Source organism: Anser cygnoides, chromosome Z (assembly GCF_040182565.1).
Source record: "Anser cygnoides isolate HZ-2024a breed goose chromosome Z, Taihu_goose_T2T_genome, whole genome shotgun sequence".
Taxonomy (NCBI): Eukaryota; Metazoa; Chordata; class Aves; order Anseriformes; family Anatidae; genus Anser; species Anser cygnoides.
In genome coordinates, this window is record NC_089912.1 from 3,529,373 (window position 1) to 3,547,519 (window position 18,147).

The following is an 18,147-nucleotide window of genomic DNA, read 5'->3' on the forward strand; positions in this document are numbered from 1 at the left end:
GAGGGCTACAATGGTAGTGAAGGGTCTAGAGGGGAAGATGTATGAGGAGCAGCTGAGGTCCCTGGGTTTGTTCAGCCCAGAGCAGAGCAGGCCGAGGGGAGGCCTCATGGCGGCCTGCAGCTCCCTCGCGAGGGGAGCGGAGGGGCAGGCGCTGAGCTCTGCTCTCTGGGGACAGCGACAGGACCCGAGGGGACGGCATGGAGCTGGGACAGGGGAGGGTCAGGCTGGGTGTTAGGGAAAGGTTCTGCACCCAGAGGGTGGTCAGGAGTTGGAACATATTCCACAGGGCAGTGGTCATGGCACCGAGCCTGCCAGAGCTCAAGTGTTTGGACAATGCTCTCAGAGATGTGGTTTGATTTTTGGGTGGTCCTGTGTGGAGCCAGGAGTTGGACTCAGTGATCCTTGTAGGTCCTTTCCAACTCGGGTTATTTCATGATTCTGTGATTCTTAGAGCATGATGTCATCATCATTTTAACTACCTTTCAAATATTTGCACACTGCTATTACATTTTCCACTTGTGCCCTCCTCATCTAAATAAGCCCAGCTCCCTCAAACACTCTTTAGAGGACATGCGCCCCAAACCTCTGACCACTGTGGTAGCTCTGCCTTGGACCCTCCACCTATCTTGTGAACTGGAGGCCCCAAAACTGGACAGAGTGTTCCAAGTGTGGCCTCATCAAGTGTGGCCTCATCAGCTCTGAGCAGACAGTGATAATCACTCAAACAACTGGCCAAACTTCTCCCACAACAGCCCAGAATGTGGTTTGCCTTATCTACAAGAGGAGTACACTGCTGCCCCATGCTCATCATGGCACACTCCCACTTCAGCAAGACCAACACTCATACTGCCAAGGCTGAACACATGCATGGGGCTATTCTCTTTTAGGTGTACAACTGTGTCTCTTCACTGAGCGTTGTGAGGTTTTCTCTCAAATTTATGAAGTTGCCTCTACATCAGTTCTGACATTTGTCATGTCCCCTAGTTACTGTCGGCCACAAATTTCCTGAAGCTACAGTCTGCCTTTCTAAAATTTGGGAGCAATATTATTGTTTTCCTTGCCATCAGTCATATCCTCAATTGCCATGATTCTTCAAAAATTAAACAATTAAACTGCTAGCTCCTTCAGCACTTCCGGATTAATCCCTTTCAGCCTCATGGATCTGGGTCTTGCAACTTCTCTAAGTGGTCCCCAGAGTGTCACTGCCCTACTGTTTGCTGCCTTTCACCTTCTGAAACTCTGCCAGTGCATGAAGCAGGCTTTGCCTGTGAAAAACAGTGCCAAAAAAAAAAAAAAAGAAAAAAAAAAGAGAGAGAGAGAGAGAGAGAGAGAGACTGAGTATTTGAGCCAATTATAAAGAAATTCATTATTTTCAAAGCACAGAAGTCACATTCTTGAATTCTGAATGCTATGAGCTGGCACTGCTCTATCAATTAGTCTTAAATAATACTACAGAATTTAGAAGGTTGGATGTAAAGGCAAAATACAGACTATTCTACATTATGACTATAATGAGATACTTCTTTCAGCTGAGTTATTGAAAAAATGCTAGTTATGGTGACACAAAGCAATCAGCAGCAATATAAAATGAAAAGGTGGTACTTTTTACAGATACCAAATTAAATTGGTTGCTATTGCATTCTCGGTAGTCAGAGAAGTCAACTCTTACTGACAGTGCTGGAAGATGAAAAGAATGTACCTGATCCCTTGTCCTTTTGAGTGGATAAACTTCCACTGAATATAGTAATGTAAATGACATTTCTTATTTGTCATTGCCAACTACATAATCCTTACTAACTTTCTAGAATGGTAAAAAATGCTTTGTCATCTTCTGTCCCAAAAACTGAATGGCATATTCAAAGATTTTGCCTGAAACATAAGTTAAAGTTCTTCAAGAACTGCTGAAGGAGTTCAGTAGATGCTGGAAGACCTAAAATGTTATTTAATGTCTACTTTTGTTTAATATATATATATATTACATTATTTTTTTTCCATATTCTTAGTAGGCAAGTGATTGAAATACTCTAAATGTTTCTTGGGACTGCTTAAAAATCCAGTTAAGTCAAAGTATATTTCAGACTCCTTCACTAATTTTTACAATTTTATTATGTATTATTCTATATATTTTTATCATCATGAACACAGATCTACTTACTATCTCACTCTTCTGACATCAGTTTATCCTGTCAGGTATTTAGTCCTAACATAACAATGCTTCCTTTGTTTATCTGAAATTGCACACTTTTTTGCTTTGTTTTGCCTTCAGCTACAAACTGATATCTGGGTCTATCACCTAAGGACTTGAATACATAAAGGGAATATTTTACAATAATTTCATAAGTAATTTTGTAGTATTTATAGTAACTTATTTCATAAGTAAAATTATGGTACTTATGCATTAGAGTATGCGTAGGTTGGTAACTAGGAGCACAGAAAATTCTTTAAGGAGGAACTCAACATGTGGAGAAGGAGATATAAATTTAAATACTGCATTGTCCTGATTCTTGGAATAATCAAGGCACTCAGGTGGCTTTGTAAGTTTGGACTGCTAGTATAAATCATAGCAATGCTATTGCCCAATGAGGATTACATCCCAAAAGTTTAGGTGCTGATGTCAAAAGGTGACAAGTCTCAAAAACTGAAAAGCTTTCTCTATTTATCTACTTTATATTAGTTCCTTTTACTGTTCGGTTTAAAATAAATGCACATATCTACAATGTTGCTCAACACCAGCCAAACTTGCTAGGTTTTTGACTTAAGAAAAATAACTTTTCTGTCTTTTTGTTCATGTACTGAACCAGTGAACTGTCCTTGTTACATTATCTTCTTTCCTTCCAGGTACAGTGTGTCTGGAAGAAAATCCAAGTCTGCAGAAACAGCATGTAGTCTACTTTATTCCACAGATGTCAAAATGCAATGCCTGTTTAGGCTGTGTATTTAGTCTTATTTATTTTTTCCTGGGTAGTGTATGAATTGTTTAATTGTGTTTGAATTATGCACTCATCTGACAGTATTGCTTGTACTATTTGTATGTGAACAAGCTCTGTTCTTGATATTCTGCTTGAAATTCATCTTATTCTGGCAATACTGCGACAATTTCCTAGTCTTCTATTGGGCTTATCTAAACTGTGGAATCACAGTCTCATATTTGCATAATCTTGAGGAAGCCTTTTGCGGCCCACCACGTTTACTCAGGTCTATCCAGTACTTGATTTTGTTTGTTTTTGCACTGCTTAGATCATTGGAACTGCTACAAACAGCATCATGTAGTCCATCGTTGACTCATGGCGAGGAAGATGCCACAAGGAACAGGAAGTTAAAATATTTATAGCTGTGGCTCTCTCAGTATCACCAGATAGATAGCGTACCCTAGGAAAAAGACTCCTTTATTTGCAATTGGCGCCAGCATGAGCTTAAGAACTGCATATTTTTGTTCTTTTTTAAAAAAATAAATAAAATAATATTGCATGTTTAAAACTTTAAATCTCTGTTCTTTTTCTCTCAGTATAATGTTTTTACTTTGTTTTGGCCTCTAAAACCTCTGGCATGTCTCTTGCCACAATTATTTTTGGTTGCTCTAGAAACCAATGTTCATGTTGTTTGCTACCGTATCTAAAAATTCGATATTTTATCTCTTTGCTACTGAATCAGCTCCTATTCACATTCCAGTTTGCGTCTGCTATTCTAAATGAAGTTTGGTGAATTGTATCTCCTCCAGTCAAGGTCAGGTTAAGGTGTGCACCTGTTCAGCAGACTTCTGTATGTCCACGTTTCTTGTTAAAAGTACCGAGGTTTTCTTAAACTTTTATATCTGAACTTTTGAATATTTTTCTTTTACTGTACCCCACTACTAATTAGTTGACCTTCAAAATTTTTACTTTTAGAAAAGTCAGCCATTTTGCCCAGTTTAGAAAATCATCAATCAACTGCTACTTCCAGATATTTTCAGGGTTTCTTGGAAACACTTATTTTATATATAACAGTCAGTAATGCAGTCATGTTGAACTAGTGTGTTCAAATACGCAATGGGAAAAGATATTTTATTCATATCTCTGTCAGCCAAAACAACCACATAAGGTCTATTTGAATAATGGAATACCTCCCAGGCTTGATTTGCTTTTCTCTTGACTTAAGATCCCTGAAAAATGGACTTTTGCTACTGTTGACATGTAACATTTCACCATTTCTTAAAAGCAAGGTTTTGGTTCACAATTACTTTTTATTTTAAAAATTTAGTTATTTTTTTTACTGGGAGTAGGGTGTGGTAAGGACTAGTACAAGGTACAAGAAGCCACAACAGAGGTAGCTTGGGAGTACCTAACACTTTGCAGGTTGCAGTGTGCATATATTCTAAATTACAGGATAGAGGGTCAGGGTGTCCAGTGAAGTTTGTTGGAAATATAACTGAATAATAATCAAGATCATAATGAGAAAGGGTTCAGATAAAAGGATTCAGCTCAGGGGAGAAGCCTCGGCACAGACCTAAAGCCTAACCCCAGCCTCTGCAAACGAGGGGAAGGGATCCTCCCACCTCCCTGAACTTTGGATCAGCCTCGACTGAACGGTAAATATGCCGCTGATGACCTCAGCTACAGAAACCAGAAACACCCCACAAATCTCATGAAAAACAGAGCTATCTTTTATATTAATACAGCATGTGCAAAATGGCTTGTGAAATCCTAACCTTTTGAGAGCCACAGCAGCTTATTCCTTCACTCCTGACCCCAACAAACAGCTTGCGAATAAATCCATTCAGGCAGTCATATGTAAAAAGGTAAATGTTCCTTTCTCGTCTTCCAGCTGAAAGGGTCGGGAGCCCAAGTCTTTCACAGGAGAGGACAGGGTGTGCTTCTGTGACACGGATGCTGCCTGGGTGGGATAATCAGGATCATGCCATAGAGGAACTCCAAGCATCAGATATCCTAAACATGCTCCTTAGCCTTTTCCTTTTACACTTTTCTAAATGTGTTTTGGGATTTCCTACTTTAAGAACATTGGATGAAAAAGTTTTAAGATACCTTTTAAACTTTCATCTTGGCCTTGGTGAACAGAAGGGCTTTAGCTGTATTTATTTGCTGGGTGACTGTTTACTCTGTGACGATGTAAATCAGATATTGTACCCCTAAACAGCACTTTGCATGTTTATTCTTGAAGATACAGGGAAAGGACTGTCCCTCCTCTGCATGCACATGAATAGCTTGTACTGTAAACTCCTCTCTGATGGAAACCATTTCCCACAGGAAGTGCTTGGAAACAATCTGTCCTTAGGAGATGATTTTTCTATCAAGTGCATTTCCGAGGAAATGTTTGTCATGCGGCTAAACAACTAAATTGGATAATATACAGTGCCTTTGCAGTCTCCTGAGCTGGATCCATCTGGATATCAAACACATTTAATGGGTCGTGCTCTGCTCTGCTCAGGGTCTGTAACTCCTGAGCAGCAGGGAAGCAGGGCTCTGCTCCTGGTAAACTATTTCATGTTCTCTTTCCTGTTGGGAAAAGCTTTTAACGAATGCTGAACTGCTTTCAGACTGAAGCGGGGCACACGCGTAGCAGGAATGCCCACTAATAGACGGTAAAGCAGCCTTTGGAGGCAGAAGACCTCGTCCCAGATTTAACAACCACTGCCTGAGAGCTGATGAAGGCGCAGCGCGTGTGAATGACGCGCGAACAGCACGTGTGGAGAGACAGCAAGTTCCACAGGAAATCACTTTCGTAACGTGCCATCCACACCTAAGCCCCTTTTCACACCCCTCTCTCATCCCCAAACAGGCTGAGGTCAGGGACTTGGATGACACTGTCACACCAAGACAAATGTGTCTGTCTGCAGGCCAGGAGGAGCTTCCACCACTGCGTGCTTGCCCCCCAAGACCGCCCTGATGGCTCCTCTCAGGGGAGCACGACCTGAAAAAGCTGTATTTGCTACAAGAAGTGTGTGTAATGCGTACTTCTCTCCTACAGAAACAGCCTGTGTGATGACCCTTTATTTTATTAACACAAATCAGTATATCTGCTTATCTGAATAACAGCACAGCTCGCAGACGTTGGGTGTTATTTGCAGACTGTTCGCCCTGATGCTTCACCGTTCTTTTAACTCGTGCTGAATGTCTGGTCACCTGAATCACCAGTTGGCTCTTCTGTTTCCTGGTTAGATAACTGCAACTTTTAAAACAGGAGAACAATATGTATGTGGTGAGGTTGTTTATACAGTGGTGGTGTTTCAGGAAATGTTTTTTAAACACATATTATTGTAAAGATTTACAAAGCACCGAAAACATTTGCTATTAAAACAGACAAATAAAAAATGGTAGCACTGAAAAATCTACTCAACTATCTTTTATTCTTCTTAGGGCACCCAATACTAAGTAATTATATTTTCCTTTTAAATATTTGATAAATTCACACATTAAAAAGTAATTTCTAATATCTAGTAATGAAAGGTAGAGGATACTGTCCCATTACATTTCCTGCCTAATATCTCCAGCAGAGCATAAGAAAATGTCTTTAAAATGTGAAGTGTAAAGTCCTCCAAGGAAAAGTTTTTTATTGACTACTATCTGAGTTAGAGCTGCAAATGCACAGGTTTTAACGTAAAATATTAGCCAGGAAGAGATAAGACATTTGAAATTTTAGCACATCCTTTCAATAGAGGAAATACTTTTATATTTGAGGCTTTGCCGATCCTCTGGCGCTAGGAAAAGAATGTCATGTGTTGCTCCTTCTGATGTAAAGGATAAATATTGGTGTAATTTGAATAGTAATGTACTTGTGGAGATGGTGCAGCATACCCTGCGGGCCAGCTGCCATCTACAGCCACTCTCCAGACACCCCCATCTTTTGTCAGGGCAATCAGAGACAGAAGAGACTACAGGAGTGCAAGTTTCCTAAACAACGTTACCGAGGGGTTAATCGGCATATAGCAAACACGGCCGCTACGTGTTTAATTCCTGCCAAAGCATGGCAGCCTACCGGGAGTCCAGGAGATGGTGGGGATTTAAAGCCTTGCAGGCAGAAGGGCAGCAGGGCAGCCTGGCACGGCCACGGCCTCGAGTCTAAGGCTGTGCCCCGTGCACGGCGCCACGCAGCAATGCTAACAACATAAGGCAAGTTGGTGAGACGGAGGGTGTCTTAATCCTTCATTTCCTAGCTCCTCAAAAAAAGCTGCTGAACGTGTGTTTCCCAGCTTCGCCCTATCTGAGGACGGAGATGCAACGGGGGATAAAGCCATGAAAGATGAGAAATGCCCCTGCCGCCAGGGGTCCTTTTGAAAATGTTAAAGTGCGTGGATGGAAACAAAACTACATGAAGAGCATTAAATAAAACCAACTGAAAAACTTCACACAGATTGAGAAAAAGCAAGTATACCACCTCAGTTTTATCTGGATTTAAACAAAATCCTAACTTCAGAGTCATGCACAGGTGCATCTCTATTATCAGTCATGACCTAAACGTTATTCTATGCATGCTTTTTTATCTGTGTTTTCTATGTTACCTCCTATCGTACTGAACTACCAGGTGCAATAAATCCCCTGCAGACCTTGCGGGACTCAAGTTTTACACAACTGGTTTTCAACATCCCATTTCACTGCTTGCTCTCATCACAGGAGTTAGTGCCTTGCAACAATAATTAAACTAACAATAATTCCTAGGCTTTGTGCCCTTACTTGAATAAAACATTTCAGGTTACGTAAGGCAGAGCAATATAACATATCTTCTGGCAGTTACACAGAAGTGTCAACATTCTGGCCATGAATGATAATTCTGAGTGTTCATATCCATCTTCTCTAAATATGCACTGGCAATAAAATATTTTTTTATTAAAGCAAATATCCATGCATATTACAGTGCTCTGTCACTGCTTTACCTCTGGCATAAAATCTGTTATAATGAGCAACCCTCTTCAAGCATTTGTATCCGATATATCTATGTAACACAAGCCTGGATTGGATTCTACCAATAATTCTTTGCAGAATGGTGGAAAAAAAAAAAAGGATATATAAAAGTATGTTTTGTTTCTATGTGCACACACACAGAGATGTCACCATGTACTTATCCTGCACCTCAGTGACATGTTTCACTGTAAAGTCACAGCAGTTAGGGTTGTACTGCTGAAACTGCTGCGGGGGCCTGCCTGTGCTCTGAGATTTTGCGGGGGGAGAGGGAGAGGGAGATGGAGGGGAGGGGAGGGGAGGAGAGGAGAGGATAAGGGTAATGAAGGATAATGAATTTGAGCCCATATATGCCAACATATACAGTATAATTAAATGACAAGTTGTACTGAATAACTAAATGCACAGGGAGAGTAAGCTACGGTTCTTTTTTTTCAGTTAAAAAAATGCTTATGACTCAAGAATATTTTTAAAGTCTAGATTTCTGCTTACAAGAATGCCTACTTTTTGAATTAATATCTAAAATAAACCTGTTTTGTGGTAAAGATTCATTTTTTTTTACTTTCTAGTTGATGAGGTTAAATATAGTTAAATAATATAGGTATGAATATAGGTATGAATACAGGTATGAATATAGGTAGATAATACATGATATCACACATATTTCTATTATATGCACCTCGGAACAATTTGAACACCATAGATTTCAATATATATGTTTTGGATTCCTCATCATCTCACTGTTTTCAGACATTAGAGGTACTTTCCCATCCATGATATACTGGCCTCTATTCTGTAAACAATTCCAAAATGCACAATAAGGTATTGAATTCCGCGTAGCACAGTAGTGGTCCAGTGGAAGTACTCACATGTGTGAAATTCTGTAAGGGGCAATTTGTATTTTTTCATAACTAATAATCAACATCTAGTCTATATTAGACTTTTTCAGTGAGAAGATCTTTGCTTCTTTACCAATGCTAAATGAGAAAAGTCAACCCTAATTACTCACTCCTAATAATGAAAAAAAATAAATAAAAATCTTAAGGCTACTTTAAAGTATTGTGGCTTTTAGTGATTTTTTTTTTTTTTTAATTACAGGACACAGAAAATTGAAATACTCTGTTTCTTTGCAAAGGCTGCAAATAATTCAGTTTTACTGGTATAATTATCTCAGTAAAATTACAGAAGTAAGCAAGCAATTTTCTTTCCCAGTGTATTAACTATGAAATTAAATCCATGCAATTATTGCTATTGTTTCAAAACAATGCACCTCTTGCATTAATATGCATTCTATATGTTAATTTCAGAAAGAGATAAACAACACAATTAACATCTCCAGTGTGTCACGTGCAAACTGCTATTTGTTTCTGGATTTTGTTCAGCTGGCCAAGCTGAAATGCCACGGGCACTAAGAAGAGGTGGAGGTGATGCTCCAAGAGGACCAAAGGACCAAGCATCAGCTCTTACCTGCAGGCTGTTGAAGATGATGAAGAAGACCAACATCCAGAGGTGCCGGTACGCCATGTGCAGCCCTCCCCACAGCCAGGTGATGGAGATCAGGGCGAAGAGATACAGGACCAAGGGGATCTCTGGAAATCAGAAGCAGAGGCTTTTCAGCTGGTGCGTGCAGTGCAGAACACTCCCTAAGCATCCCCCAGGCAGGGTCAAAGCCCTGTCAGCAAACCGGGCACGGGCGCCTGGCAGGTGGGATCGAGAGCTTGGGGGAAGCATGGCAGAGCCCTGGACAAACTCTGGGAACGTGGAGAAGAAATGGATTTTTGGGAGTTGAGGGGAAAGGGAAAAGAGTGCTAGCGTTATCCACACAACAGGCTGCGATGGCTCTGGCGCTTCGCCGTGTAAGACTAGGTTATTCTCCGATTTGTTGTAACTTTCACTTGAAGCAGAGCTTGAGTACACATCTGATGGCATAAAACATCAAGTGAATACCTCTGCTCGGTCGAACAGTCCCTCAAAGACAGAATTTGTATGGGTTAACTGCATTCACACTGATAAACGTAGATGCAGTCTCGCCTGAAGCACTCCACCCAGCTGATAGGTGCAGCTGCACTTCACATCCCTTGCTGCATTCACAGCACGAGAGGCTTCAGGAGTGCTGGCAGGAAGATGCCTGCACAGAGCATAGTTCACACAGAGGAAAGCTGGAGGGTTTTTTAGCTCCCACCCCCACCCAGCTCTATTCTCAACACCCGGGTCCACCTCCTCGGCCCCTGGCGTTGACAGCGACAAAGTTCGTGTCTGCCCCAGCCTGCACACCTCAAGGCACAGAGGCGCCCTGTGAGGCATCGCCCCTCTCCACACCGGCCGTGCTACACCAGCCAAGCACTTTTGGGAGGCGTTATTCTAGAAACAGCACTATGGGAGTGCTTTGGGTGTTTTCTTTAATACTATCCAAACAGCAAGCGCCATGTGAACGCGGGCAACAGCCAAAGTCAACATGACCTTACGGCAAGGCAGGGAAGAGTTGCTTGCTATTACTTTGGCAGAAATGGATGTACGTATTTTGGGAATGAGGGAGCAGCTCAAAACAAAGCTCTGAGTAACTCACTCACTCGAGTGGGTTACTCAAGTTACCCCAACTAAAGACTAATGCTGCTTTGGAAGATTTGAGCTGCAAACCTAGGATGTTCTGCACGAGCTGTCTCTCAGTGTGGCCTACCAGTCAGGAAGACAAGTATCTCACCAGTGAATTATAACGAGATTCTGAGTTACAAACTAAGATTACCATTATGTTAGGGTAGTGGTAACCTAGGGACTCCAGAGGCAGTAAAACTAAAGTATTAAAGTTAATCCCTCGGAACAGTTGACATGACCTTCTGTTTCCTGTGAAAATAAGCAACTATATCCACTTGACTGGGAAACAGCAAAGCCCATTACAGCCTTAAGAAAGTCAGATCCTCTAAACAAAGGAGATTGACAACTCAGCCTCCAGTCATGGTTATGATACCATTTTGCCATTTTTGTCTGAGGACACAACATAAATCCTCTCCAGTTTGTCCATTTGGACACAGCACAGTTTCTGTGAATGAGGGGTTTCTAATTTGCTCTCAGTGGATGGGAGGAAGCAGTGCCCCAGTTCCCTGGCCAGTTGGGGATTTTCAGCAGGAATTCAGGAAACATCATGGGTGGGTACCTGTGCCTTAGATTCATTGCCTTATGTCACAAGATATCTAAAGGATCTGTACATCATCCACACACCTGACACAGGACTTGTGGAAGACCCATCCCTTAAGACAAGACAGCTGGATAACCTCAGTTTTCTGAAATGACAATTGATGCCCATTAAGCACCTGAATCACCTCTCCCTTGGTGAGCTGAGGTCTGGCCAAAATTTATTAGATTGCCTGAGACTTCCCAAGGATCCATGATTCATACCATAACACAAATAATATCTGTATTTTTCAATGCAGCAGCAGGGGAAGAAGATTAAGGCTATGTACCTCTGCTATTTGTTTGGGAGGACTCAGTTTTGTTAGAGGAATAGAATGGAAATACAAAATAATTCCTACATTGCTCCCTATAGACAGTAGTATCCCTAGTGCACAAATCACCCATCTCAAAGTCCCTTTGGGACAATGGAAAAGTTCCTCACGGTCTCAGCAAATGCTGAAGCAAGCTTTTCTTTAGCAGCTACTAATGTATGTCACCAACATCACAATGCTTTTACAATAATAAAAAAGGCAAAGTCCTCTAAAGCACCAGGTAGTATAGTAAGAAATAGAGCATTAGTGTTTGATTTTATCCTACACTGCATACACAATGAACCTAAATACTTATTAGATATGTAATTAATAATGTTCATAAAAACTGGTGAGGAATTGAAGATCTCAAAATATTTCAGGTTACAGAAATAAGCAAATTTAGCAAGGGCTGAAAAAAGCCTTTCTCCTGAAAAAAAAAAAAAAAAGGAAAAAAACATACATAAAATGCTGTTTGTTTTTGTAAATTTATCTTTCTAAAGGTAAATTCAATAATTACCTATAGAGGAACTCATTAATTTACTTGTGCATGGATATAAACGGAAGGATATAATCATTTTATTAAACCTCAAAATCATTTAACAAAATTTATCTCTCTAGCATACAACTGATGCAATGGGCTGGCAATTAATGATCACAAATGTATGCATATTCTAAATGCTGTACACAGATCAAAGCTAACATTGTAGAGAATCGTCTCAGAAAGTTCAAACAACTATTTGGCTCTAGTGCTAATTTTCAATGTAGTTCAACTCAGGTTTGGGGTGGGGAGAGAAGAAAGCAAGTTATGGGAGTGCGATCTGCATGCCAGAACTAGCAGCTCGATTTCTGCTTTTACTACAAAAAATGTCACAAAAAAAGTTAGCACAATATTAATCATAACCCAACACCTCTAGATCATTGAAACCATAGGCTGGTGGAACAGTGGTGTACATAAAGCTAAGGGAGATGGTTTGATATACTACTATCTAGATCATATACTTTTGATGTACATTGATCTGAATATTTTATCTTCAAGTGTGTGTGAGGGGGAGCTTTGATAACTTCAGTGCCATCTCACCAGAATAGGATGACAACAGGTAAAACCAGAATGAAGCTCACTGAACCTAGCAAAATCTCTACTAAGTGTATCTTCAAGAGTAGTTATAAAGGTTTATGTATGAATGCTTCTCAGTACAAACATATGAATTACAGGTTTTATATATGTTATAGTAACTGAAATAGTCTGAAGATTCCTGCTTTTTGCCACATGCTAGAATGTTGGTCCATTAAAGTTTCTGCTTTTACTTTTGTCAACAGCAATTGCTTCATTGTCGATATTGCAAAGGGTTAATTCAGAGCCAAAACTTTGGCAGCACTCAAAGTCTCAGCTGTTTGAATTCCCTTCACCTACATTTTTGATCAGGCAATTTGTTGTATTTTGATCAAACAGAAGCTCAATAACTAGAACATACCAGAAAACGTATCAGAAAATCAGCAGCAATTTATAAGTTTATAAGAACAGCCCTGCATAAAAGAAAAGGATGCCAATAAAAAGGCTTGAAATGAACCAAACCTGACAGTCTAGTTATTTGTGGTTTCCTTCGTATGGAAAGAAAACCGACAACCCCTCCTGAGTAAACAAGTGTTATTTCTGGACTGATGTACCTTCACTTACAAGAACCGTGCCCTAAACCCAAGTGCAAACAGTCCCCTTTACAGTACATGAATAAACTTTAGGAGATAAAAGACTGTGGTGGAACAGTCAACTCAGCACCAGCCTGATGTAGGTGTAGGTTGTTCTTTTTTTTTTTTTTTTTCATGATTAGCACAGGTTTTTTAGTACTTGGACTGATGAAAGGTTTTATTTAAGCAACATTCAGTCCACCCACTCCTTAAGTATATATATATATTATAGATATATATATAATGTATGTACATATCACCATCCTGACTGTTCATGTCTCCTGAAACATCTTCCCTTTTCCTTAACTAGAGGCTTAAGAAACGTAGGCAGAGTTGATGACTCAACACAGACAAATGTAGCTCACAGAGCTCTAGCTGCAGTTGTATAGTGTTTGCAGACTTTGGGTAGCCCAGGCTGATATCTGACCAGGTAAAATTACATGTATTTTATTCACCAAAAAAATTCTATTTGAACACTGTTTCTCAATTCTTCCCAGTTGCTGAGAAATGGTTATATTTGTTATTAACTTATCTATATAATTGATTTTTCCGCAATGCTTGCTGTTCTGAGGGCTGTGCTACATTGTAATTAATTTTTATGAGTAGTAAAACTGCAGTTTTTTAAAGCAGGGGAATCCTTAGAGTAAGCAGTCAAGATTTTGTCCAATGTTTTACATAAAAATGTAAAGAATTTGAAAGATAGGCTGTAGTATTTTCGTGACATGTTTGGATTGGATTAAAAATTTCATGAAAGAGGAACAATTCCTGCACGAGGCAGGGTTTCTATTTAGTCATCTTCAGGGCACCTCAGTTTCACAAACTCATCTTGTCTCCTCTTGAGCTGTGAGCTTCAGTAATTGAGAGTATCCAGTGGCAAGGGGCTCCACAAGAATCAGCTGGCATCAGATTCAGGTAGCAAAATGCCAGATTGCTCAGCTGAAACACTTATCAGCCTTGTTTGTTGCTCGGTTGCAATAGAGCAGAACAGGAAGCAGAAGCACACACACGCACCAAAAAAAAAAAAAATCTAAACAGTTTTGCTTTCACTTACAGTGGTTTAAAATCTCTGACAGAATAAATCCACACAACTTTATATTTCTAAAATAAATGGGTGCAGGATACACCCATTGTATAAAGCATGAGAAAGAGAGACCTCCAGCACTACAAGCCATGCTGCCTCACAGCAGCCCGAGGCTTGGAGGACAAGGAGGAAGGCAGAACAAAAAAGTGGAAGCAGCTGAGAAGAGGAGCAAGAAAACAAAGGGGAGCCTTCCCGTCTTCCCCATCACTGTCCACCGTCACACCTTTGATGGTTCAGATCACTGCCAGCTGACGATGAAGGTGGATTTGGGTACATCATTTTAATTTCAGATAGCAGTGCAACACGCCTGTCCCTGCATAGTGCCCATTGGTTACGGTAGCATGTTCCCTGCCGAAACCTCTGTATTAGAGAGGGAAGCAGCAGTGACGTCCTCTTGCACAATTCAGCCAGCTGACTGCTGTGGATAGTAAATGGTTCCATAAAAATGCCATCTTGCTTTATATCCTGCCCTTTACAGTTAGGAAAACTAATGGATGTGTACGTGTGCAGATAGAAAACTTAATATCAAATTAATCACTGACTCGTTTGAACAAAGGCATCAGGAGAGGAACAAGTAACAAGCCCTGTGAAACTAAGATCAGCTCATTGCTAGAGAGAAAACCTGTAGCACCATTTGGAAAAGTAACTGAAATGAACTAGGAAAACAACGAATTGCTTTTATAGATTGCCAAGACTGGAACTGTCTTCGGGACACCATAATCGGTCAAAAATCAAAGTTTTACATTTGGTATCCATAAAGCAGAATGAACTTCTCATTTTGGCCTAGATTATGTATTTCAGAAGATAATATCATCTCCCCAGAATTGACATATATAGCTCAAATGAAAACAACCTTCAGATTCTGAAATTGCCAGTTTTCTGTTTCTTCATCCTGTAGAGCTGAGAGCCACTCCTTAAGGTTGTGTATTCAGTCTGTTTCATTACAAAGCTTTGGACTGCCAGATAGAGTGAAGGATACTTCAGGATAATGAAGCATATCTTCCTTCTTTCATTAACTGCTGTTATAGACAGTATTGTCCAGGTGTGTAAGTCTGAGCAGCGAAAAATGTTAAATGAAGTAGAAATTAATAAACCTGGAAACAGTTGGAAAATATTAAAACTCTGAAGTGTAATGCTGAGTATGTGCTTGCAGCAACCATCTAAATGATTTAACTATGAAAAATAAAGAGTGCACTGCACATCGCTACCGTACCCAAGTGTTTGTATTCCTACCACTGTGCTGGCCCACATTGTCTTCTTCTACTGCCTGAAGTCTTTAATTTTTTTTTTTCTAAAAATAGAAGTCAGTAAAAGAACCAATTAAATAATACAGCTTTAATGATCTTCTGAGTTTACCTATAAATATTTACTATACTTCTTCCCCTAAGGTGTTAAACTGATAATGCAACTTTAATTGTTTTTAATTGTTCTTGGCTAGACATGAAGACCTCCTGCAAAACCTGGATCGTCATTTCTAACATTTTTTCCTAAATGACTGGGGAGAATGTATTACTATTCAGAATTTCACTGTTCTGTGGGAGACCTAATTTCAGTAAAATATTTACAGACTACTGCTTAACAAGTCAGGAGTTAAACTTAGCAACAGAACTACAAAAAAAAGGCACAAAAACTTTTTTTTTTTTTGAAAATAAGTTTGAATAACAGTGTTCCAAATTCTGCTAGCTCCTTTTTTGATTGCTTTTGACAACTGTCGTAGAAAAGGAATTTGGTAACAGGATTTTGTGGCCAAAATAAATAATTTAACAGATTTCCTCACAGAGTTCACAGGAGAAAATGCCACCACCAACATGCAATCAGTAACTCATGACAAAACCTCTGATTCCAGGTTACGAATGTCAAAGATGTGCTGACTTTAACATTGTCTGATACTGCAGACTAGAAAGCTGGCATATAAAAGTACACAGCATTCAATTGGACAAAATTGCTCATAGATTATTTGTAAAAATAGGAAGCAGCAAAACTGTTAAAATATTATTTTTCGTTCATTTACATTTTTTGATCTGTTGTCCTCGTGGCAAGGAACAGCTTGAAATTAAGGAATACCTCCTAAAATAGAAGCACTTATTACATTAAGAATAAAGACTACATGACTAATATAAAAACATAGAAAATTGGCCTCTCTAACCTTCCTATTAAATCTCAGGGTTTTGACAAACTTTCTTATGAATCTTAAAACAATTCCTGGTATAGGAAATGAAAGATCAGGCCTCTTATGACAGATTATGGTACTACTGCTATGCAGTGAATATGGCAAATCACAGAAAGATGGCAAACAAATAGAAAAGGGGAGGGGAGGGGAGGGGAGGGGAGGGGAGGGGAGGGGAGGGGAGGGGAGGGGAGGGGAGGGGAGGGGAGGGGAGGGGAGGGGAGGGGAGGGGAGGGGAGGGGAGGGGAGGGGAGGGGAGGGGAGGGGAGGGGAGGGGAGGGGAGGGGAGGGGAGGGGAGGGGAGGGGAGGGGAGGGGAGGGGAGGGGAGGGGAGGGGAGGGGAGGGGAGGGGAGGGGAGGGGAAGGGAAGGGAAGGGAAGGGAAGGGAAGGGAAGGGAAGGGAAGGGAAGGGAAGGGAAGGGAAGGGAAGGGAAGGGAAGGGAAGGGAAGGGAAGGGAAGGGAAGGGAAGGGAAGGGAAGGGAAGGGAAGGGAAGGGAAGGGAAGGGAAGGGAAGGGAAGGGAAGGGAAGGGAAGGGAAGGGAAGGGAAGGGAAGGGGGAAGGGAAGGGAAGGGAAGGGAAGGGAAGGGAAGGGAAGGGAAGGGAAGGGAAGGGAAGGGAAGGGAAGGGAAGGGAAGGGAAGGGAAGGGAAGGGAAGGGAAGGGAAGGGAAGGGAAGGGAAGGGAAGGGAAGGGAAGGGAAGGGAAGGGAAGGGAAGGGAAGGGAAGGGAAGGGAAGGGAAGGGAAGGGAAGGGAAGGGAAGGGAAGGGAAGGGAAGGGAAGGGAAGGGAAGGGAAGGGAAGGGAAGGAAAAGGAAGAATGGAAGAACAAGAGAAAGAGAGAAAGAAGAAAGAGAGAGAGAGAGAGAGAGAGAGAAAGAAAGAAAGAAAGAAAGAAAGAAAGAAAGAAAGAAAGAAAGAAAGAAAGAAAGAAAGAAAGAAAGAGAAAGAAAGAAGAAAAAGAAGGAAGGAAGGAAGGAAGGAAGGAAGGAAGGAAGGAAGGAAGGAAGGAAGGAAGGAAGGAAGGAAGGAAGGAAGGAAGGAAGGAAGGAAGGAAGGAAGGAGGAAGCAAGAAAGGGAGGAAGGGAAGAAAAACATTTGAAGCTACTCATCTTTATATAATAAAATTATTTTAAAATACTATGCAAGATATTAAATGGGTGCTAAATGCACAATAGCATATGCACATCTCATGCAAATTAACTTGCTTCTGCAGAATTATTTAAAGGAAGAAAGCTAATATGGGCATGTGAAGCACAGTACAAACAACCTAAATTGCAAAAGTGCGTATGATGAATTTAAGTTATTATCTTATTCAGATCTTTGCTCTTTATTTCAGCTTGTAATTACGCCTGTGCATTTTGTCTTAAACTGTATTTCTAATAACCTCAGAGGCAAAGATTTGTTTTTGTCCTAATTACAAAAAAGAAAAGCCCCTTAAGCATTATGAAGACTAAAATATCCACTGTGTGACTGCGATGAATACTGTGAATATTGTACATAACTCTCAGATTATAGGTAGCCAACATCTGGTTCTTGATTCTGAAATGCATATTGCTATCTCAAGATGAAAACGCTCCTGGAACTCACCGTTCCTCCGCTCCTTTAGGTATATGATATGTATCTCACAGTTTGAGATAAAGGTTTTAGCATGTAGCTTACAGGATAAAGAAGACGTGTAACAACAGGTTTAGATATACATTCTCACTCAGTCCTCAGTCCTCAGCATCATTCCCAAGAGCCGAAGCATGGCTGGAATGTCCTGTACTTGCATTTTGGATGGCCTATTTGTTTCCTGAGATCAGCTGGTAGAAGGTACAGGTGGGCCATCCACCATGATCTGTTATGGC

General features: G+C 40.6%; 1 protein-coding gene across 9 annotated transcripts in view; it reads right to left on the reverse strand.

The window, feature by feature from the left end:
• The window catches only part of ADGRV1 (adhesion G protein-coupled receptor V1), a 289,328-nt gene that overhangs the window by 32,259 nt on the left and 238,922 nt on the right, over positions 1–18,147 (reverse strand). For 8 of the 9 annotated variants that reach the window (XM_066988535.1, XM_066988534.1, XM_066988533.1 and 5 more), the window contains one exon: positions 9,357–9,478. In XM_066988535.1, the coding sequence (XP_066844636.1) occupies positions 9,357–9,478 (122 nt within the window). Of the gene's footprint in view, positions 1–6,015; positions 6,163–9,356; positions 9,479–18,147 lie in introns of those variants that run through there. The other variant, XM_066988537.1, reaches the window with a different exon arrangement.